The sequence below is a fragment of the Ceratotherium simum genome, chromosome 5 (genome assembly GCF_057802395.1).
Source record: "Ceratotherium simum simum isolate JZ-2026a chromosome 5, ASM5780239v1, whole genome shotgun sequence".
NCBI lineage: Eukaryota > Metazoa > Chordata > Mammalia > Perissodactyla > Rhinocerotidae > Ceratotherium > Ceratotherium simum.
In genome coordinates, this window is record NC_141904.1 from 88,730,775 (window position 1) to 88,754,653 (window position 23,879).

Consider the following 23,879-nt stretch of genomic DNA (forward strand, 5'->3'; position numbering starts at 1 on the left):
AGGCGCTTTAGCTACAACGTTGCAACATGCACTGTCCATCATTGATGCGCCTGCGCACTGCAAGACTTTCTGGGAAATGTAGTTCCTACTCCCTAGAGAGTTGCTGAGCGGCGCGCGGCCTGCTGGGAAATGTAGTTCCTGGCTGAGGCGGGTCAGGCTGGGGCTGGGAGGGCGCGGAAGCAGGCGCGCGGCGGGCAGGCCCGGAGGGGGCGGGTCCCCGCGGGCCTCGGAGCCGCCCGTCCCGCCTGAGGAGAGGTCACGGCGTGAAGCCGCCGCCGCCGCTATCGCTGCGAGATCTGAGCGCTGGGCTGCAGCCATGGCCTACTGCCGGCAGGAAGGTAGGGAGGGCGGGCTGCCATGGAGACCGGCCTACGAGGGCCTGCAGGGGACACGCGGTCTAGGCAGGCCCCGGCGCCCAGCGACCCCACTGCCGGCGATGGCGACCTGGGCCGCGGCTCGGGGTACCCTCCTCCTGACCTTTGGAGCGGGCTGGGCGACGGGGGTCGCCACCCCCATTTTGCAGATGCGAAAACCGAGACTCTGGGAGGAACGAGGCAGGTCCAAGGTCACGGTGAGGCTCGAACTCGGAGCGCAGAGGGACCCGCACGTGGAGAGCTCATAAACTAGGCCGGAGGGGGTAAGGGAAGTGCTGAGCACGTTTCCTCTGGCTCGTAACTGGAAATGTATTGTTATTAATTGTTACTGTCCCTCTCACCACGCACCACGTGTTCCATTTGCGTGCGCCTTTTAACTGTCCCCAAAAGTTGCCGCACGGGTTAGGTGCTGTGCTGGAGTGGTAGAGGTGTCGCCAACGGGAACACGTATTGAGCCCCAACTACATATCAGGCACTGTTCAAGGAGCTTTATAAGGCTTATCTCATTGGTCTCACAGCGACCTTTGTAAGTCAGGCTCTGTTGTTATCCGCCTTTTACTAAAGAGTAAACTAAGACACAGAGGTGACTTGGCTAAAGCCATGCGGCGGGTAAGGCGTGGAGCTGGGGTCAGAGCCCTGGCAGTCCGATTCCAGAGCTGCACTGTCCTATCTGGTGCCGGCTGGATTGCAGGGAGCCCTCTGCTGGGAACCCCCCACCCCCACCCCGTGACCCAACAAACTTGGGCTCCGCCTACCATCCCTCTGCTTCCCTGTTGTTACCTTTACCCGAGAGCTCAGAAGTGTCCAGGTCGGAGGTCCCAGGGCCTCCGGCACACACTGTCATTACTTGGCTCTTTATCCCTGAGCTACCACCTAACCCTCCAAGCCCCAGTTTCCAATCCTGTAAAATGAGAAGTTGGTCTTCATCCATTCAGCAGATACTCGTGAAGCACCTTCCCTGTGCCAGGTGATGGGGATGGTGGACACCTGAGAATATAAAGCTACAGAGAGAGTTGGAACTCATCTAGAAATTCTGTGGTGAATAGTCCCGCCCCTCAGTTTAATTCAGGGAATCTGAAGCCCAGAGAAGGAGATGACCTACCCATACATCCAGTTAGGGGAACAGCTCAGTCTAAAATGCTAAGCCTTTTCTCCAGTACCCTACCCTGCTTCTAGAATCCCTCCTCTTCCCTGGGTCATAAAGCCGTAGTACTCACTGATGTCCGTACTGAGTACTATTTCTGTTGACTAATACTTCCTTGTGCCATGAACAGAAGTCCTCTGCCCTCACCACTTTGTTAGACAGTAGGTCTCTTGTTTTTAATTTCCTTTTTCTGAGTCTCTAATTTACTTCTTCATTTAGTAAATAATTTTGAGCCTGTTGGATATAATGAGGCTGTGTAGGTAAATAAGGCCCCTCTTGCCCTTGAAGATTTCTAGACGTCACAGGTTATCTGGGAAGGAGAGGCAGTTTCCATCTGCTACCAAAGCATGGATCCTTATCTTTTCCTGGTTGAAAGATCTCTCTCTTAGTTTGGCGATGAGAATTGAAAGCACTCACTTTCAGGCCTTCTCTAGTTTTTATCTTATCCATACTAGTGTCCCCTCAAGCTTCAACTTGTTTCTACCCACTTATTTTTTTATGCTTCCCATGGGACTTAAAAAAAATGATCCCAAACTATTTGCCATTTAAGGGCTCATGTGATCTAGCTCCCGCCCAATCTAGCTTGAGCCTCATCTCTTTCCACCTCACCACTGCTCAGCCACATTGGCCTCTTGGCTGTTCCCTTTGCCTGGTACCTCCTTCCTCCATCTCTTCCATGGCTGGCTCCTCAGCCTTCAAGATTCGGCTCAAATGTCACCTCCTCAGAGAGGTCTTCCCTGACCCTTTGTGTCTTTCACATCCTAAACTCTCTGAAATTACCTTGTTCATTTTTGTCATCTTATTTCCCGTCTGTCTTCTTGGACTAAGCTGAGAGCATTAGATGGGCCACATCCCCAGCACCTAGCACAGAGCCTGGTGTACAAATGGGCGCTCAGATCTTTATTGAATGAACCCATATGCATGTCTGCCCTCTGTTGTGAGTGAATCACTTGCCTGTGCAAATTTACTTCAGGGGTCCCCCCACCACGCAGCCTTCAGCACACAGGCCTTAGCTTGGCATTCACGGTGTTCCACAACGTGGGTTCAGCCTCTCTCCCTGGCTTTGGACCACCCACGCTTTTCTGTCTCAGCACCACACTGTTTCTTTCTTGAGTTTCTTCTAATGCTGAGCCTGCCCTCCCCTGTTCAGTCAACAAACATTGATTGAGCTCCTGTGATGCTCCAGCCACTGAGCATGTGAGCACAGGTGACACAGTCTGCCCTTGTGGCATGCTGGGAGAGGTGGGCGCTCCTTCTGAGTTGGACATGCTGAGAGTCTGATATGTAAAGATCTTGTGCATGTTTGTGGTCCCCTTTCTGGGGGAAATGAGACCACCCATCCAAGGGTTTTCTCTCACCTCCTTAATGGTGATAACCGTTCTGTCTTCCTGCCCTCTGCTGGGGCTGGGGTTTTCATGTCCTAATCCAGAGTTCGGTGTCTCCATTTAGTTTTTCAACAAATATTGTTTACCCACTATGCTCTGGGCACTGTTCTAGGCTCTGGGATACTGCAGTGAATGGAATAGACAAATCCATGCCCCTGAGGAGCTGACATTACAGTGGGGGAGACGGGTGGTAAACAGGTATATAATATGTTAGGTGAGGAAAAGCACTTTGGAGAAAAAGAGGGTGAGAGATGAGGAGTGGTCAGGGAAGGTGGCATCAGGAGGTGTGAAGTTAGGGAGAGGGTGGCTCTGAGGATATCTGAGGAGAGCATCTGGAGAGAGAGCAGCCTGTGCGGAGGCCTAGAGGTAGGTGTGTGCTCAGCATGTCAAAGTAAAAGCAGGGAGGTGCTGGAATGGAGGGGCCAATGGTGGGAGACGGGCTCATGGAGGTGAGGGATGCAGATCTTTCTGGATGTGTTTGATGGTAGAGCCAACTGGATTTGATGATGGAGTGTGAGAGAAAGATAGGGGTCAAGAATGGCTGTATAACTATGGAATTGGGGTATCTTGGTATCCAACTGTTCAATTAGTCCTGTTCTCAGCCCCACCCTGAAGTCCTGTTTTCAGAGTGACCACTGGGGCCTCCGATTCCCGACCCTTACTGGGGTCCTGGGGTGGGGATTAGTTGACTTCCCCTCCTTGTGACTTTGGGTTCAGCTTTCTCCATTTGTCAAGTCAGAGAGCACTCCTCTACCAGCTTTCCTACTTCCAAAATTTTATTGACATGTCTCGCCTCTGATTGTCTCTCTTCCTGGCCATTTTATCCTTATCATTTGATGCCATTTAAAAAATTACTGTCTTTTGAGCAGGATTTCAGGTAAGAGCAGAAACTCATTTCACCTCCTTTGTTAACCAAGTATCTTGACTCTTGCCCTAACCACAGGAGATAGGTAGGCTGAGCTGGTTGGGGAGGCCTGTTTTCTGAGGCCCCAAGACAGTGCCTGAGATCATGGCCGTTATGTGCTTATGCTCAGATTTGAACCCCAGTCCTAAGACTCTGGAATATTGATGCCACTGTGAGCCAGACCTCCCAAAGCTGGGCTTAAATCTCAGGCTCATGCCTGTGCTTTTGTTCTTTCCACAGCTGGTTTTGAGCCCTTACTGTGCCCATGCAACAAACATGAGCACCATCTGGGTACCAGGATTGGGGACGCAAAGATATGTGCCTGCCCAGAAACCATGGTCAGATCACTCAAGGAACCTTCTTTCCCCAGTGCTGTGGTGTGAATGTATCCCCGCTAAATTCATATGTTGAAATCCTAACCCCCATGGGGCCTTTGGGAGTTGCTTAGGTCGTGAGGGTGGAGCCCTCATGGTTGGGATTAGTGCCCTGTAAAAGAGGCTCCAGAGAGATCTCTAGCCCCTTCCACCCTGTGAGGACATAGTGAGAAGGCGCCTGCTGTGAACCAGGAAGATGGCCCTCACCAGAAGGTGACCGTGCTTGATCTTGAACTTCCAGTCCCCAGGACTGTGAGCAGTAAGTTTCAGTGGTTTATAAGGTACCCGGTTGGTATTTTGCTATAGCAGTCTGAGTGGACCAAGACATCCATGCAGAATGGGAAAAATGCCACCCTCACAGGCTCAGAATGATCAGAGTTCCGTGGGATCATTCCCTCCTATACATCATTTCTGTCCGTGAAGCCTCTAAGACTTAGGTTAAGCCACCACGGTCAACTAAAGGTGTCAGTAAACTTCAGCTTAATTTTAAAAGTGTGGAAGAGGCAAGGAGCAGCAAGATCCAGGACTTTACTCTCAAGGGACTTGTAATCTGAAAGTTGGTCCAGATTAAGCTATTTTTGCTTGTGTAATTATGGAACTAAAGTGCCAGTGAGGGAACCAAACCTCAGTTAAGGACCCCAGGGGTTGTGCTCTAGTGAGCACATTTCTGTGACGCTGGAAGGGTTCACTCATGTTAACAGCATTCAGACAGGTGCTAGTTCCGTCTTGGTAGACTTACCAGATGTGTGGCCTTGGCCTAGTTGAGGATTTGAGGAACCCAGCCTGGGAGTCAGCTGTCAGGGATGGAGGACTGTACAGTTCAACCCACCTAGGGGCTGCACTTTGATAAGCATGAGGGAACTGGTCATGGGAGCGAGAGCGTGGGGAGATCAAGGCTGTGAGCTGACCCCCTGGGGAGCCCCAAGGAGATGGGTGTGCGTGGCCCTCCGAGAGGGACAGTGGCGAGCGGGAGAGCAGGTTAAGTTGTCTGTGAGGTTGTCAGGAGCCACACTCAGCTAGTGAGTGAAGGTTTCTGAGGCCGAGTTCCAGGCCTTTTTAATGTCTTTTTGTGTGTGTGTGTGTGTGTGTGTGAGGAAGATCAGCCCTGAGCTAACATCCATGCTAATCCTCCTCTTTTTGCTGAGGAAGACCAGCTCTGAGCTAACATCTATTACCAATCCTCCTCCTTCCCCCCCCCGCAAGGCCCCAGTAGATAGCTGTGTCACAGTTGCACATCCTTCTAGTTGCTGTATGTGGGACGCGGCCTCAGCATGGCCGGAGAAGCGGTGCCTCGGTGCGAGCCCGGGATCCGAACCCGGGCTGCCAGCAGCGGAGCGCGCGCACTTAACCGCTAAGCCATGGGGCCCACCCCAGGCCTTTTTAAAAGCTTGAGTCTTCTATAGTGAGTCCAGCATTGGGGAATTGCTGCTTCTTGAATTTGAGAAATTCGTGAATTCCAAAGGACAAAAATTCTTGTACTGATTTTAAAACGTTTCTTTTATTATTATTATGTAACTGTCTAAAAAACCTGCACTTAAAAGTTTTAGTATAAACATTTGCCTGTAGTCTTAAGCAACTCTAAAACCAAACAAATGAATGGATTGAATTCTAACAGTGTTCAGCTTCACAACATTAATTCAGTCTGGTAGATGGTGTTTGCCTGAGAAATAATTTTAATTGCCCTTGGATGGAGACCACGCTTCTGTCCTGGTGTGGGTCCGTTCAGGTTAGCCATGCCTGTGCTGCCGTCATTTGATGGCCCGGGTCACCCAGGGTCGGTCTGACTGAGGAGCCTGTGCTCGCCACGTGCTGTGGTGATTGGGAAGTGACTTGGCCCTCACCTGTTTCTGTGTTAGGTCCACCTCAGTCCTTTTCTCCCATCAGCTGTGATCATAAAGTCTTTTGATTTGGAACTGTAGGAGGGTAAAAGGTTGAGGTGGTTATCCACATCCTCCTGAATATGCTTATAGCAACTTGTTTTGCTTATTGGAAGTGAAAGTAAGAATTTTTGTATTTTATTTCTCTAGAGAAATTCCTGAGAAGTTGAATGAGACCTTCTAGGGTAGCTGATTACCCCACTAGTTGGCATTCTTAGGACTAGTTCTTTCTTTCACAGGTCTGTTAGGAGTAAATGAGCTTTGTCCTTGTATTCGTGTTTTTTTTTTTTTTTTTTGTGAGGAAGATCAGCCCTGAGCTAACATCCATGCCAATCCTCCTCTTTTTTCTGAGGAGGACTGGCCCTGAACTAACATCTATTGCCAATCCTCCTCCTTTTTTTCCCTTTCTCTCCCCAAAGCCCCAGTAGACAGTTGTATGTCATCGTTGCACATCCTTCTAGTTGCTGTATGTGGGACGTGGCCTCTGCATGGCCCAACAAGTGGTGCATCGGTGAGCGCCCGGGATCCGAACCCGGTCCGCCACTAGCGGAGTGCGTGCACTCAACTGCTAAGCCACGGGGCCGGCCCCTTGTATTCACTTTTAAACGTTCTAGGAATCGAAGGCCTGCTGGGACAGGTATACGGTGGACAGCACAGGGATACATTCTGAGAAATGCGTTGTTAGGCAACGTCAGCGTTGTGCAAACATTGTAAAGTGTACTTACACAAACCTAGATGGTATAGCCTGCACACCTAGGCTCTATGGTACTAATTTTATGGAACCACTGTCGTATGTCTGGTCCCACACTGACCAAAATGTCATTATGGCGCTCATGATTGTGTATAAGGTGGCACACTGGGGATCGTTCAGACCAGAGTTCATGTTCCTGCTCTGCCTTCACTTACTCTGTGACTTCCGGGCCGTTTCTCATCTCCTCTGGGCCTCCCTTTCCTGTGTCTCTATGAAAAGGAGATAAATACCCACCTCACGGTGGATTAAATGAGCCGACAGGTGTAAAACACATTGCACGGAGCCCAAGAGTGTAAAAGATGCAGTTGTTATGTTCTGCCAGTAACAATTACAGTACCAGTGTGTGGGGTTTCCCCCTCCACCAAGCAGTTCTCCAGCACCGCTGCGTATCCTACAATTCCACTCAATTCTGACGCCATCTCCCTGGAGATGGTATTAGATTCCACAGATTAAGGACTCAGTCCTACAAGACTGCCTCTACCTCCACCACCACCACTTCAGACACCGATTGTCAATCCTAAATCCAGTTATCACTTGTGCTTCTGACCAACAGCTCTAGCTCGGAGGTTCCCACCTCCCCCTCCTTGGGTTCGATTAACTTGCTAGAGTGGCTCACAGAACTCAGACAGTTTACTTACTAGATCACCAGTTCATTATAAAAGGATGTAACTCAGGAACAGCCAGATGGAAGAGATGCATAGGCCAAGGTGTGGGGAAGGGGCTCGGAGCCTCCGTGCCCTCTCCGAGCGTGCCGCTCTCCTCAAATCTGCACATGTTCGCCAACCTGGAAACTCTCCGAACCCTGTCCCTTTGGGTTTCTATGGAGGCTTCATGATGTAGGCATGATTGAGTAACTCATTGGCCATTGGTGATTGATTCAGCCTCCAGCCCCTCACCCTCCCCATAAATTAAGAGGTGGGGCTGAAAGTTTCCACCCTCTAGTCACAGGGTTGGTTCTCCTGGCAACCAGCCCCATCCTTAAGTGCCTTTTAAAAGTCACCTCATTAACATAACAAGAGATCTTAATTATTCTCATCACTTGGGACATTTCACGGGTTTTTAGGAGCTCTGTGCCAGGAACGGGGTCAAAGATGAAATATATATTTATTATAAATCACAATATCACGTCTGTTGATCCACTGTAACTGTTCTGTAGAGGGGATGTCCCGGCAGGCGGCATGAGAGAATTCAGCCCTGTGGAAGGGCCCTGGAACATCCTCGGTGGGATTGTGCTAGGCCTGTGATTCCCAGACCTGGCTGTATCACGGTTAACCTGTGAAGCCCGGGAGCTGTGCCAACATGTCAGAGAGCTTGATTCAACTTTTGTTGGTCGAGGCCTGGCCTCTGTGCCTCACAGACCCCATGGGTCTCCGGCTGGGCTTGGACGCCTTGCCTCTGGGCTGAGCCGCAATCCTGGTAAACAGACTGTCAGAGCTGAGCTGAGAAGCTGGCTGCAGCTTCTTCTCCTTAGCTTTCAGCATTTTTGCAGGTGGCTTTCGAGTGTTTGAAAGCTGGCTAGAATTACCAAGGTCATGCCCTGGCTGCCTGGCCCAAATCCTGTCCCAGGCCAGTGGGAAAAGCAGTCTTCTCTGAGATAACATGGGAGGTGTGGAGGCAGAGACCAGGTCTGGAGTAGAAACCTCAGGAGGGCTGGAGGTCCGGTCCCCCCACCTGCCGAGGGTCAGCCATGTGACTGTGGGAGGCCCTGTGCAGGTGTAAGGAGGTGAGGTACCAAGGGCCTTCCCTCTGTCCCCTGAACTGCCCTCTCTGGAGGTGTCACTCTGGTTTTTGATGTCACCCCTGTGCTTTCCCCAGCCTCTTCCTTAAGTGTTCCAACCCAGTGTGGACCCAAACCTTTTTCTTTGGTTTCTCTTAGCATGCCTGTGACTAAACTTTCCTAAATACAAAGGGAAAACAAAAAAGGATGAAATAATCGGAGAAAATGCCAGCAGCTCTCAGAGAGCCACATTTCTGTAGGTCCAGCCTCTGCCACCACCGTGGCTAACTCTCTCCAGGCCACCGACTAAGGCCCTGTCCAAGGGCGCGTTTGGACAGTGCCTAGAGACGTCTTCTTAAGTGCCAGGCACCTCCCATCCCCTTCTGGATGAGAGTCCCATTATCCCAGGTCTCCTGGGTCAGAATGGGTGGTCAGTAGGGCTGTTGAATTTGTCCTTGCCCTTCACCAGGTGGGTGCCCAGTAGCTTGGAAGAAAGCTCCTGCTCATTCACTCAGCAAACATTCACTGATTCTAAGCTTCTTGGGCAGGGATTGGGTCAGTATTTATTGTACAAAACATTTATTCCTGCCCAAAGCACACAGAGCTCTCAGGACAGCAGCTGAGTCATGCCAAATACTCAGTGTCAGCTGTCATTTTTATTCGTGTGTGTGTGTGTGTGTGTGTGTGTGTGTGTGTGTGTGTATGTGTGTATGTTGGGGGAGGGGCAGTGTGGGTGTGTGCAAAGGATCTCCACTGTGTGGCCTGCGGAGACACAGAGCTGGGTTCAGATTCCAGCCCTGTGTGAGCCCAGGCAAGTCACTTCCCAGAGCCTCAGGCTTACCACTGTAAAATGGGGCTCCTGCTGCCTCCTCTCGGGGTGGTGACGGGATGGCAGGAGCTAGCTGACACGCAGGGCCCAGAGAGGGGCCAGCCCATCTGCCCTCCAGGGACTACAGGAGAAACTGAGGACCCACAGCAGGAATATCAGACAGATGCCTGCTGAGTGGTTACCTGATGGCTACAGGCTTTAGGAGGGTGAGGTCAAGTGTTGACAGCTACAGGGTGTAGGAGAGAGGTCAGGAGGGAGTTGGATAGGTGAGGTGCCTGCCTTGCCATTTCCAGCTGATTGATTTTTGAGTAACCACTCTGGGCCTTGGTTTGCTGCTGTATAAAATGGGGGCTGAGGGTGATAAAACGTGATAGGGTCATTGTCAGGTTAGCCAAAACAAGCCATGGAGTGCACCCACCCTGGTTCAGTCAATACTGATTCCCTCTTCTGCTCACTCAGCCGCCCCTGAGGAGAAGCTCCTTATGCAAAATGCATTTGGCTTTCCCCAGTCTGCTTCCCTGGAGGCTCGGGACCCTCTGCCAACCAGGCACATGGGGCTGGGGACTCTGGCCTGACCAAGGCGCTGTTCACTTTAAGAGCTGGCTTCCTGATGCTGGTCCTTGTAGGGCCTCAGTCCTGACCTGACTGCCAGCCTGTTGTTTTGGGGTTTGGTGATTGTTCGGAAAAATAACAAACTGCAGATTGTCACAGGAGTTAATAACATCAGCAATTCTGTGAAACAGTCCCTCCTCCCCACAGTCGTTCCGCTTGTTGGGAAATAGCCCCTCAGGCCTTGTGGACTGGGGGGATCTGCCACAGTGTTCTCCCCCGTCATGATCCCTTCTTGCCGTGATTAGGGCCCAGGAAGCCTGGAGGGAGTCTTGACCGAGGGCACTCTCGGACTTGTGTCCTCAGCCTTTCAGAGGCAGGGGATGGGGATATTTTCCCACAGGGCATCTTGGACTTAGTGGCTACATCAGCTGAGTGGGCTGCTGGCCATACACCCACGTCACTGCACTTCTCTTGTCAAAGTTCTCAGTCTTTCTCAGACTTTTTATGCATTCTGAACCCTGTGGGTAAACCCCTAGGGGGCTGGAACCAGGTCTTCTTTTTCTTTATGCCTTTTTTCTGTCCCTCCCACTCTCTTCCCTCAACCAGCAGGCGAGAGCAGCTGGTGGAGTGGGCCGGGGGTGCTCAGCAGCAGGCACTCCGAGCGTCGAGCATCGCTGGCCTGGTCAGTCATCTTCATTCCGCGGGGGTTATCTGAAGGCTGGCTGTTTGCAGATCCCCGGGGGGCCTGGGGAGGAGGGAGACGCGGCAAGTAGATGAGGTCTTCACGGGTTGATGGGAAATAATGTGGGCGGTTGGCGCCATGGGAGTTCTGGAAAGGACTGCTCCTTTCTTGATGGGAAGAAGAAAGGAGTTGCTGTACCGCTGGACTGTCAGCAGGTTTGAGGACCGGCTGCAGCTGCATTTGCTCGGACTGGGGCATTTCATCTCCTTCCCCGGGGGTACATGTGGCAGGCGGGGTGGGCAAGTGTCTTCCTCCTCCTCACCTACGACCTTGGTGGAGGTTTGTTCCAGCCGCCGGCACTTAGTAGAAGTGGCTGCTAGACCGTCATGTGACGCAGCCCAGGGATGGCAATTTGATGGTCATCTCACCTCAGGGTTTCGCATGGGACAGTCTTTAAACTTGGTTTGTATGGCTGCTTTGGGATTAGGGCTCTTCAGTGAAACATTTCCTCCTCTGTTCTCCAATCACCAGGAAAGGATCGAATCATATTTGTGACCAAAGAAGACCATGAAACTCCAAGTAATGCGGAGCTGGTGGCTGATGACCCCAATGATCCGTACGAGGAGCATGGTGAGTGGTGTGGGGCCTCCCAGGGACCCGCAGACATGTACTGGGGGAAATGTTCAGTGTTCAAAATTCCTTTCCCATTTGACCTGGCCACGGCTGGGTTTTCAGGTCTCCATCTCAGCCATGGCCCGTCTCTCAGGACAGCAAGTTCGTCTCCCTCAGAGGCGTAAGTGCTTCCAGCCCTTTCTCTGATGCACTTTCCTGGCCATCAGGCCAGAAACTAAGAGTTTGTCGTTACTCAAGTCTTCTGCCTCTTTTTCTTCTGAAGTTTTGCACTGACTTAAGCTCGTTGGATGCTTCTCAGTGATTAAGTTTTAGGGGGTGTCAGAAGATTCCAGCAGTTACAAGTAGGTTAAGGTGACAGGGATCCTCCTGCTCGGTCAAGTTGCCAGACTGAATCCTGCCAGGTCTGCATACGCTGTTAGCCAGCTGGCCTGGAAGAGTCACAGCCTTGTTCTGTGCGGTGGTGAAGCCGCTGCTCTCCTTGCAGGCGCTCCAGCAAGCACCTTGCGTGGAAAGCTGACTTGAGAGAGAGGGACGGTTTCCCAGCTGTGGGATTCAGCTAACCCAGTCAGAACTGCCGCGCACAACTCGGTTAGTGGTCAGCGGTCACGGGGGCCTAGGGCGTCACTTCAAAGGCCTGGGGCTGCTGGACTCTCTGGAACTCAGCCAGCCTGTGAGGCAGATGGATGTGTGTGCAGCATTCATAAACAGTCCACATATTGTCAGCAGTCCTCAGTTCACGGGTCTAAAGCCCTTCTGACCTCGCTGCTGATAACTGACAAACCTTCTGGTGCTGAGTGGTGATAACTGTGGTTGAAGGAGCTTGTGGCAGCCGCCTATAGAGTGTGGGCTCCTGATGGGAAGCTTTCAAATGCTGACTGAAGTGTGTATTCTTAGGTAGGGTGCGTCTCGTGTTACCCTTACTGCTCCTAGGGATCAGAGTCAAGCTAAGGATGCACACCTAGCACCCTGCTGGGAACAGTGGGAAGTGCAGATGGTATACAAAGTGTTAGCATTCTGAGAATGACAGCTACGGGAGGAATCCTGAATCAGCACTCTTCTAAAGAAAAATAAATCACGTGTAAATTCCAGTACTTTGCCTATCTTTAGATCCATATCAGTTGAGCACATTTCATTAATTGGCCGAGACTCTGTGGGGCCTGCAGGACAAATCAGGCCTTGTTTTGTTTGCCTCTTAGTGTTTTTAAATACTGAATGTGTCTGGGGCCACCCCAGTGGTGTAGCAGTTAAGTTTGCACACTCTGCCTTGGTGGCCTGGGGTTTGCGGGTTCAGATCCCATGCTCATCAAGCCATGCTGTGACGGCGTCCCATATAAAGTAGAGGAAGATGGGCACGGATGTTAGCCCAGGGCCAGTCTTCCTCAGCAAAAAAATAAATAAATAAAAAACACCTGAATGTGTCTGCCTCGAGACTGCGCATTCCCTTCCAGTTCCCACCAGTCTTTATCGTCCGTCTTGCTTTCTCTCCTACCTGCTTCTGTGATTTACAATAATCTGCTTGGACTCTAGGTATTTGCCTTTGCAACCCTTTCTAGTGACTCAATATATGAAGAAGCATATAAAACAGAACTCTCGGACCCAGGCTCTGAGCTCTCAATTGCAAAGTTACTGAGCAGACTAAGGAGGCCGCCAGTTATGCTAGCTGCCTGCGTCCCAGCATCCAGCTCTGTGGCTGAGATGGCACTGGGAACAGCTAAGAGTGCCATGAGAAAGATGGCGGGATTAATTTTCATAGACCAAAAAGACAGGAGGGCCTGAAAGACCGCCCGGTCCGGTGGGAAAGCTGAGGGTCTGGAGGAGGTGGGGACTGGCCAGGAGGTCAGTAGCAGGGACTAGAACTCGAGGCCTTTTATTACGTTTGACAGCATGCTGCATCTGTGCTTAGGGTAACATGTGGAAGCTGCCACCTGCGTGGTTCTACACTGTCCCTGAAACGCAGATGGGCACTGTAAGCGTTCTCTATGAGGGGCTCCCTCGTTCTGGCTCACCTTCCCTTGAGAAATAAGGAAACGAGGACTCCTAAAGACCAGGGCTGTTATTTTTAAATGTTAGTATTATTTCTTTTGGAAACTGGTTGTGTAGGTTTGTTACCAGTTTTGAGCCTCCAGGGGACAGCATTTGTGTGTTTCCAGCACTGAGATGGCCTGCAGAGTAGGGAGAGGTGGTGAGAGGTGAGGGAAATGGCACGGGCTCTGGGATCCTACAGGCCCTGGCTGTAGTCCTGATGTGGACCCCACTGAACCCCCAAAATCTCATATGGAAACTGGGGTTAGTAGTACCTACTGCAGAAGGTTGTCAAAGGATTGTGTGATTTCACCACGTAAAGCTGAATACACAAGAACGTGCTCTGCAGCTATTGGTGGTGCTACTGGAGAACTGCCTGCTGCGGGGCAGTGCCCGTGGACGTCTCCACTGTTAGCCCATTTACCAGAGAGGGACCGCAGCAATAGATTTGTTGATCAGTGAAGCTTCCTGAGCTAGAATTAAGAGGCGGGGTTCAGCATAGGCCCAGGACTTGGGACACTAGCTCAGAGTGCCATGCCTGGTACTTCCCTGGAGTGAAAAATCATGTGTAGTTTCACTGGGCATGTTAGAGTCTTTCCTCAAGAATGCTCTCAGTCTCTGTAGAAGACTCAGGTAAGAAACTTACATGAATCATATTTCTGTGTCTGTCACAAAGCTGAAAATGAAGCAATCATCTTGAAAACATTTTAGAAAGCCAAGAAATACTATTTAGATGTGAAAAGTTTCAAATATAAGAAAAAGTGTACAATTCAAAAGTAAGGGGCCTATATAATACTGCAAATGAAAATCCATCTGTAATCCCACCCCCTTCCCAACGCATATGTACAGTTTAACAGTTTGGTAAATATGGTTAATATTCCTCTAGGTTTTTCATTTTCACAAGACTAGAGCCACACCACTCTGACATGCCACTAGCCTTTTCCTTGTACAGCATGTCTTGGACATTTTCCCGGTCAGTGCAGAAGGATCCACCTCCTCTTTACCAGTCCTCACCCTGAGCCGAGCTGAGAGCAGCCGCAGAGCGAGGGGCTTGAGGGGGAGGGTGCATGCTGGGGAGTCCTGACCGTTTGTACAGGAGCGGAGCAGAGAGTGAAAGGAGGAGCTCAGGGCCTCAGCTCCTTAAAGTGTTGGGGCTTTCAGAAAGCCTCTTGCTAACCATCCAGGTGCTCCCCTCTGCTTTGGATTAAATGGTTTCCAGTATGTAGTTCTTGGAGCATAGCCACAGCCACAGCACTGGGAGGCGGCTTAGAGTATAGATCAGTGTTGCACATGGAGAGAGATGCTGATGGTGGCTTTTCTCCACCTGAGCCAGGAATGCTGGACTTGTGCCAGGCATTTGAACCCGAGCCAAATCAAGAAGTAGGTCCACGCGCGAGTGCCAGAACAGTCCATACTGTTCCGCACCTTCTGAGTGGCCTGTGAGGACTGGCCTTGGTCTTGCTTTTTCTGAAACCTTAGAGAATCTCTCTCACATTTTCCTTGCCCATTTTCCTGTTCCAGGCTTGATCCTGCCAAACGGGGACATTAACTGGAACTGCCCGTGCCTTGGGGGAATGGCCAGCGGCCCCTGTGGGGAACAGTTCAAGTCGGCCTTCTCCTGCTTCCACTACAGCACGGAGGAGGTCAAGGGGTCGGACTGCATAGACCAGTTCCGGGCCATGCAGGAGTGCATGCAGAAGTACCCAGACCTCTATCCCCAGGAGGACGAGGAGGAAGAGGAGAAGAAGCCACCAGAACCTTTAGAGGAAACAGCTGGCCCTGAGGCCACCGCGCCCAGAGAGGAGGAAGGGTCCAGCTAATGAAGGCCCCGAGGCCCGGCCCCAGTCCTTCGTCTCCGGAGTGATGGGAACGTTTTGCACAATGCCTTTCGGTCGCTCTCCAAGAAGGTGTCTTTCCCTTTTGTTCTGTGCACTGTAATGTACAAAATAACTTATTGTGATCATCAGGGGTCTTGGTCCCTTGACATATACACTGAAAAAAACAGAGTTGTGTGTATGTGTGTCTCACATAAGCCTATCAGCGAACGTAGCTGCCACTTTTGAATTTTGCCCTGAATTTTGCCACTTTGAAATAATGTGCTGAATATTCTCAGCACTGTGATTGAGCTGATTTATTCTGATTCATTATAGCCTTTTTAGTAGATTTTATACCCCTTTGGGAAATGAAATAGAAAAAAACCAAAAACTTCCTTTAAGAATGCTGGAGTGGGGCCATTCCTCGTAGAAGAGGCCAGATGATCAGATACTTATTTCTCAACAAGCATCTTGACCTTGAGTGTATGAGGAGGTACTGTCCTTCATTTCTGAGACATTTGGTTTCCATTTTTACATTGAGCTCCGGGTTTTCGGTTTGGAAAGTGGAGCTTTAGATCCTCGGATTCACAATCCCTTTCTGAGGGGAGGGAGAGGCTGGTTTGCCGTTCTTCTTATTCCTAAAGCCCTGGTTTGGGGCCTGCGTTCACACTGGCTCTGTCTCAGCCTGTCCAGATGCAGTGTTCTTGAGAGGTGGGGACCTGATTGTTACCAAAGTAGCAGCCAAGAGAGGAAAAGCTGTGAATTAAGTAGTCAATTTAAAGGAAAACATGATTTTTACCTGATTTTGAATGTGTCCTTTGTTTTTACTAATTAAAAGTGTTTTTGATGTAAGGAAATAAAAATTATGAAAAATTTAATTGAAATTCCTCTTTGGAGATACTGGTAAACCAGGTGGAGTCTGTTAAAATTTTCTATGTCGAGTTCATAGCAAGCTAACTATTTTATCTGTGAGCAGATGCCTTCACGCAGACGTGGCAGTTAATCCGTGAGGGGGGAAGGCCCTTCCCATTTGAAGATAAGGAACCCAAAGCCCTTGCAGGTTAAGTAACTTGCCCAAGGTGACTGCTAGACAGTTTTCAGGCTATGATGTAGTCATGCCTCATTTGTCCCAGGTGTGTTAGTTACCTGTTGCTATGTAGAAAATTACCTTAAAACTTAGCTGCTTGAAACAACAAACACTTATCATCTCACGATTTCTGTCGGTCAGGAATCGGGGCATGGCTTACCTGGATCCTCTGGCTCAGCCTCTCTGGAGGCTGTGATCGAGGTGTCGGCCAGGGTTGCAATCATCTTGAGGCTTGGCAGGCTCTCCAAAATCACTCAGGTGGTTTGGGGTGGGAGTCAGTTCCTTGTGGGTTGGAGTGAGGGCCTCAGTTCCTCGCTGGCAGTTGGCCAGAGTCCTCCCTCAGTTCCTTGCCACGTGGGCCTCCCCTTAGGTCATCTCACAGCATGGCGGGTGGCGTCCATCAGAGCAAGCGAGAGAGCAAGATGGAAGCCAGAGCCGTTTTGTAAACTAATCTCAAATGACGTTCATCATTTCACCATATTCAATTTGTTAGGAGTGAGTCACAGCCCACACTCAACAGGAGGGACCCAAGGGCGTGAGTACCAGGAGGGTGCCTTCCACACTTGAGAACGAGGTCACAGCACATTAAAGCTTGAAAGCACAGATGGGAGGATGTGGTTCTGAGGTGTTAGGGGCGTAGAGAACTTGGTATCTAGATCCAGAACTTTTTAAAAACTTGGTTAGGAGCCAAGAACCTGCAGCTGGCCAAGTCTGGAAGCTCTGCTAGCCCTGAGAAGGGCCCTCATGACTCCTTTTAGCCTCACGGAGCCTTGCACGTTTAACATCTTTTCAGTGAAAATTTTGATCGCCACAAAAATGTTACTGATTTGTGACCATGTCATGGATCCTGTTCATTGGATGCATTCAGGACACCTCCACGGTCCAAGTCCTAGGGACATGGGAAAATGACTCATGTTTGATACCTGCCTGCATGAAGCTCCAGTCCAGTCAGGAAGCCAGCGTTGACTAGGAAGTAGAGAGAATGGATGGGGATTGCACGACGGCACTGGATTCTCAGCGTAGATTATTTTCTTCTAGCCATAGTATTTCTTACAGCAGAGCTTCTCAAACTGTCTTTGCTCAAGTGCATTTGGTTAGACAAAAGATTCCATCTTTTTCCTCTTTTCAGTGGAAAAACAACTTGGTGGTGAGAAAGGGCCACTGCATAAACAATGGGGAGTGGGTGGAGGGGTTATGCTTTAGAATCAGCGGTTTGGCTGATTCATTTTTTTATTGAGGTATAATTGACATACAACGTTATATTAGTTTCAGGTGTACAACATAATTTGGTATTTGTATATATTGTGAAATGAGCCCAAGAAGTCGAGTTAACACTCATCACCACACATAGGTGCAGAAATTTTTCTTGTGATGAGAACTTTTAAGATTTACTCTCTTAGCAACTTTCAAATATACAATACAGTATTATTAACTATAGCCAGTCCTGGTGGTCTAGTGGTTAAGATTCGGCACTCTCACCGCATGCAGCCCAGGTTCCTTTCCCGTTCGGGGAACCACACCACCTGTCTGTCGGTTGTCATACTGTGGTAGCCGCGTGTTGCTGTGATGCTGAAAGCTACACCACCAGGATTTCCAACACCAGCAGGGTCACCCACGGTGGACAGGTTTCAGCAGAGCTTCCAGACTAAGACAGACTAGGAAGAAGGACCTGGCCACCCACTTCTGAAAAAATTGGCCATGAAAACCCTATGAATATCAGTGGGGCATTGTCTGATAGAGCGCCGGAAAGTGAGAAGATGGCACAGCAAGACCAGGCAGGGTTCCACTCTGCTGCCCACAGGGTCGCTAGGAGTCAGAATCGACTCAACGGCACTAACAGTTATTAACTACAGTTGCCATGCATCCCCATGACATTTATTTTATAACCGGAAGTTGATACCTTTTGACCCCTTCACCCATTTCTCCCATCCTCTGCCCCCCTGCCTCTGGCAACCACCAATTTTTTCTCTGTATCTATGAGCTTGATTTTTTTTAGATTCCACATGTAAGTGAGGTTATACAGTATTTCTTTCTCTGTCTAACGTATTTCACTTAGCATCATGCTCTGGAGGTCCATCCATGTTGTTGCAAATGGCAAGATTTCATTCTTTTTATGGCTGAATAATATTCCATTGTATATATGTGTATGCATGCATATACATATACGTATATGCATATATATACACACCACAATTGCTTTATCCAGTCATCTGTTGGTAAAAACTTAGGTTATTTCCATGTCTTTTTTGTGTGTGTGTGAGAGGAAGATTGGCCCCAAGCTAACATCTGCTGCCAATCTTCCTCTTTTCGCTTCAGGAAGTGTCCATGAGCTGACATCTGTGTCAATCTTCTTCTATTTTGTATATGGGATGCCGCCTCAGCATGGCATGATGAGCGGGGCATATGTCTGTGCCTGAGATCTGAGCCTGTGACCCCTGGGCCTCCAGGGGAGTGCCTGAACTTAACCAGTACGGCGCTGGGCCAGCCCCTGTTTCCACGTCTTGGCTGTTGTAAATAAAGCTGCCGTGAACGTGGGGGTGCAGGTATCTTTTTCAGTTAATGTTCTTGTTTTCTCCAGATAAATACCCAGAAGTGGAATAGCTGGATCATATGGTGGTTCTATTTTTAATTTTTTGAGGAAACTCCTTCTGTTCTCCATAGTGTTTCAGTCAGAGTTTAATATTTTTTGCAAATGGTATAAAACCTGAACAAAATTGCTACTCTCTAACTCCTGGATTAGATCTATAATATCTCTAATTTTCTTACTGTATTGGCGATCTCAGGTGTTACCTAAGGCCACATGCCAGTGTGGGGGCCCGAGTGTTCTAAGTGAAGGCAGCAACCAAACTGAGAGGCCGAGGGAAAAACAACCACAAAACACTTTCTTTCATGACATCGGTCTTAGCAACATCTTCTCAAACACCACGTCTGACCAGGCAAGAGAAACAATAGAAAAAATAAACAAATGGGACTACAGCAAACTAAAAAGCTTCTGCACAGCAAAGGAAACCAGCAACAAAACGAAAAGACAACCTAACAATTGGGAGAAGATATTTGCAAATCATACATCTGATAAGGGCTTAATCTCCAAAATATATAAAGAACTCATGCATCTCAACAACAAAAAAGCTAACAACCCAATTAAAAAATGGGCAAAAGACCTGAACAGACATTTCTCCAAAGAAGATATACAGATGGCCAACAGACACATGAAAAGATGTTCAAAATCACTAACTATCAGGGAAATGCAAATCAAAACTGCAATGAGATATCACCTCACGCCGGTCAGAATGGCTATAATTAACAAGACAGGAAACAACATGTGTTGGAGAGGATGTGGAGAGGAGGGAACTCTCATACACTGCTGGTGGGAGTGCAAACTGGTGCAGCCACTATGGAAAACAGTATGGAGATTCCTCAAAAAATCAAGGATAGAACTGCCATATGATCCAGCTATTCCACTGTTGGGTATTTATCCAAAGAACTTGAAAACACCAATTTGCAAAGGTACATGCACCCCTGTGTTCATTGCAGCGTTATTCACAATAGCCAAGACTTGGAAGCAACCTGAGTGCCCATCAAGGGACGAATGGATAAAGAAGATGTGGTATATATACACAACGGAATACTACTCAGCCATAAGAAACGATGAAATCCAGCCATTTGTGACAACATGGATGGACACTGAGGGTATAATGCAAAGTGAAATAAGTCAGAGGGAGAAGGTCAAATACCGTATGATTTCCTTCATTAAGTAGTAGATAATAACAACAATAAACAAACACATAGGGACAGAGATTGGATTGGTGGTTACCAGAGGGGAAGGGGGGAGGGAGGAGGGTGAAAGGGATAATTCGGTACATGTGTGTGGTGATGGGTTGTAATTAGTATTTTGGTGGTGAACATGATGTAATCTATGCAGAAATAGAAGTACAATGATGTACACCTGAAATTTTTACAATGTTATAAACCAATGTTACTGCAATAAACAAAAAATTTAAAAAAAATTAAAAAAATAAAAATAAATAAATTAAAAAAAAAACACTTCCTTTCAGGATGAGCCTGCCAACCTCCAAACCAGGCCATCATCAGGTGAAATACATAGTCTCAAATTCCTTTAAAGTAAATGAGTCAAGTAGATAAGTGAAGCAGTAACATACATAAAAGCAAGAAACTTGGCAATGGATTCTTATATCTAACATCAAAAGCATGAGCAACAAAGGAGAAAAAAATAAATTGGACTTCATCAAAATTAAAAACTTTTGGGACTGGCCCGGTGGTATAGCGGTGAAGTTCGTGCGTTCCACTTTGATGGCCTGGGGTTCGCTGGTTCAGACCCTGGGCGCGGACCTGCTCACCGCTCATCAGGCCATCCTGAGGCGGCGTCCCACACAGAAGAGCTACAACTCTACACTATGACACACAACTGTGCACTGGGGCTCTGGGGAGAAAAAAGAGAAAGGAAGATTGGCAACAGATGTTAGTGCAGGGCTGATCTTCCTCAAATAAATAAATAAAACTGTTGTGCCTCAAAAGACATTACCGAGAAAGTGAAAAGATAATCTACATAATGGGAGAAAATATTTTCAAATCCTATATCTGATAAGGGTCTAGATCCAGAATATCTGAAGAACTCTTACAACACACTCCCTCAAAAACAAAGGACAGCCCAATGAAAAAATGGACAAAGTTCTTGAATAGATATTTCTCTAAAGAAGGTATGCAAATGGCCAATGTAAAAACATGTTCAACATTGTTGGTCATTAAGGAAATACAAATCAAAACCACAATAAGATACCACTTCACACCCGCTAGGATGGCTATAATAAAAAAAAAGAAAAGGAAAATGTGTTGTTAAGGATATGGAAAAATCCTTGGAGGTTCCTCAAAAAGTAAAACATACAATTAGCATACTACCCACAATTTCACTCTTAGGTACTGAAAACAGGTAGTCCGTTACATGTTCACCAGTGTTCACAGCCGCACTCTTCACAGCAGCCAAAGGTGGAAACAACCTAAACGTCCATCCATGCATAAACGGATAAACAAATTGTGGCATATACACATAATGGAATATTATTCAGCCATAAAAAGGAATGAAGTACTGATACATGCTACAAATTGGACAAACTTCAAAAACGTGCCAAGTGAAAGAGCCCAGACACAAAAGGTCACATATTGTATGATTCCTTTTATATGAAATAGGCAAATCCCAAGAGGTAGAAAGCAGGTTAGTGATTGCCAGGAGGAAGGGAGAGGGGGAATTGGGAGTGACTACTTAATGGGTATGGGATGTTCCTGGGTGATAAATAAGTTTTGAAACTAGAGAGAGAGGTAGTGGCTGCACAACGTTCTGAATGCACTAAATACCACTAAGTGGTACACTTTAAAACAATTTTATGTTATGTGAATTTCACCTCACTTTACAAAGAAAAGCAATGACAGGGAGACAGGAATCAAGTACAAATGGTACAAGTACAATATGGTACAACCATTTTGAAAAACAGTTTGCAGCTTTTTAGAAAGTTAAACATACGCTCACCATATGACCCGGGCTTTTTATGCCTACCTATTTATTCAAGAGAAATAAAAGCATATGTCCATGTAAAAACTTGTACATGAGTGTTTGTAGTAGTTGCAATAACCAAAAACTGGAAACTACTAAAAAGTCCATTAACAGGCGAATGCATAAACAAATCATGGTGTATTCAGACAAAGGAATACTACTCAGCAATAAAAAGGAATGAAATACCGATACACACAATGACCTGGATGAATCTGAAGTTAAGGAAGCCAGATAAAAAAGTACATTCTATATGATTCCATTTCTATAAAAATTCTGTAAAGTACCAACTGATAGAAAGCAGATCAGTGGTTGCCTGGGCTTAGGGTTGGATTAGGAGGGAAGAGAGGATTCAGGAAACTTGTGGAGATGATGATATGTTTATTATTTTAATTGTGTTGATTTCATGGGTGTATACATATGTCAAAACTCATCAAATTTCATGCTTTAAATATGTGCAGTTTATGGTGTATCAATCAATAAAGCTTTTTTTTCAAAGATTTTATTTATTTATTTTATTTTCCCCCAAAGCCCCAGTAGATAGTTATATGTCACAGCTGCACATCCTTCTAGCTGCTGTATGTGGGACGTGGCCTCAGCATGGCCGGAGAAGCGGTGCCTCGGTGCGCGCCTGGGATGGAACCTGGGCCGCCAGCAGCAGAGCGCGCACACTTAACCGCTAAGCCACGGGGGCGGCCCAATAAAGCTGCTTTTTAAACAAGATATTTTCTCCCTGGAAAGAACAAAAATAGGCAGAAATAAATCAAGTACAATTAGATATGGAAAAAAAGGGAAAATTTAGAAATGTAAAAAGCCCCGCCCCTGCGCGCGAGGACGCAGCCATGGCCCACCCGGGCTGCAGCAGGTGGCGGCGCACCCGAGGCTTCCCGGCCTTGCCCATCCCAGGCGTGCTGTTCAGGGACGTCTTGCCTGGCCTGGAGGACCCCGACTCCTTCCGCACCTGCATCAGCCTCCTGGCCAATCACCTGAGAAAGACCCACGGCGCCAAGATCGACTCCGTCGCGGGCCTAGGCTCCTGAGGCTGCCCTTTTGGCCCCTCCCTGGCCCAGGAGCGCGGCATGGGCTGCGTGCTCATCCGAAAGCGAGCCCACCGCGTCGCCTCCTACACACTGCAAAACAGCCAGGCTGAGCTGGCAATCCAGAAAGACACTCTGGAGCCAGGGCAGGAGGTGGTCATCGTGGACGATCTGCTGGCCACTGGCGGAACCACGTGCGCAGCCGGTGAGCTGCTGGGCCAGCTGCAGGCCGAGGCGCTGGAGTGCGTGAGCCTCGTGGAGCTGACCTCGCTGAAGGGCAGGGAGAAGCTGCGGGCTGTGCCCTTCTCCCTCCTGCAGTACGAGTGACCCCCACCCCCACCCCCACTGGAAACAAGGAGAGTTCCGGCCTCGGCGGCTGCAGTGACCGCCACTGTCCGCCAGGGGGCACTGGCCACCAGCCTAGACCCATTCTTCCGCCTCTAGTTGGGTGACTCTCCAGCCCCGGCGTCCGCCTGGGGTCCTTCCTGCAGGTTCTGGAAGTGCCAGCGCCTGGAGCTGTTGGCCCCAGGGCAGAGCCCAGCTCAGGCAGCTGCTGATCCATTTACAGGGAAATGAGATCGTGAATAAACAGCTTTGCTTAAGAAAAAAAAAAAGATAATTGAAAGAAAAATTCCTCAAAAGCTTGAGATCAAGTTTAAACCGGTCACATCACCAGTGGCCAATTGTGCCTACATAATGGAGCCTCCATAAAATCCCCTACACGATGGGGTGCTGGGAGCTATTGGATTGCTGCACGCATCCATGTGCCAGGAGGGTGTCACAACCCAGCTCCACAGAGGCTGACTCTTCTGTCCTGGGGACTCTTCCAGACCTCACCCTATGCACCTCTTTCTCTGGCTGTTGATTTGTATCATTTATAATATCCTTTCTAGTAAACCCAGTAATAGGAAGTTTAAAAAGTTTAAACATCGCAATTGAAGATAATAAATTTGAAGATAGTACTTTCCAGAATGCAGCACAGTCATATACAGAGATTTTTTTAAAGAACAACTATTAGATATTGAAAATAAATCAGACAATTTCAAAGTAAGTCTATTAGGGACCCAAAAGAGAGTAGAGAAAAAATAATTGGGAGAACTATCCAGAGACAGTTACTGAGAATTGCCCATAAAG

At 48.4% G+C, this 23,879-nt stretch overlaps 1 protein-coding gene and 1 pseudogene across 2 annotated transcripts; both read left to right on the top strand.

Moving 5' to 3' along the window:
* The first annotated feature begins 179 nt into the window (after positions 1-179).
* Positions 180-15,936, top strand: CHCHD4 (coiled-coil-helix-coiled-coil-helix domain containing 4). 2 transcript variants are annotated; one of them, XM_014797186.2, is made up of 3 exons: positions 180-338; positions 11,121-11,219; positions 14,766-15,936. In XM_014797186.2, exons 1-3 carry the CDS (start codon positions 317-319, stop codon positions 15,062-15,064), a joined length of 420 nt encoding a protein of 139 aa, XP_014652672.1. In that variant the 5' UTR covers positions 180-316; the 3' UTR covers positions 15,065-15,936. The 2 variants fall into 2 exon arrangements, with proteins under 2 accessions (XP_014652672.1, XP_087287711.1); XM_087431585.1 differs by lacking the exon at positions 180-338 and adding an exon at positions 350-571.
* A 6,614-nt stretch (positions 15,937-22,550) lies between these two features.
* Positions 22,551-23,072, top strand: LOC101392238 (adenine phosphoribosyltransferase pseudogene; annotated as a pseudogene).
* Positions 23,073-23,879: the final 807 nt, after the last annotated feature.

What these genes read in the sequence shown, in the direction of transcription:
- CHCHD4 (XM_087431585.1), top strand. Translation starts at nt 358, where the DNA reads ATGGAGACCGGCCTACGAGGGCCTGCAGGGGACACGCGGTCTAGGCAG. An exon ending in GAGGCAGGTCCAAGGTCACG is followed by an intron (nt 572 to 11,120) that starts GTGAGGCTCGAA and finishes TCCAATCACCAG; the next exon opens with GAAAGGATCGAATCATATTT. An exon ending in TGATCCGTACGAGGAGCATG is followed by an intron (nt 11,220 to 14,765) that starts GTGAGTGGTGTG and finishes TTCCTGTTCCAG; the next exon opens with GCTTGATCCTGCCAAACGGG.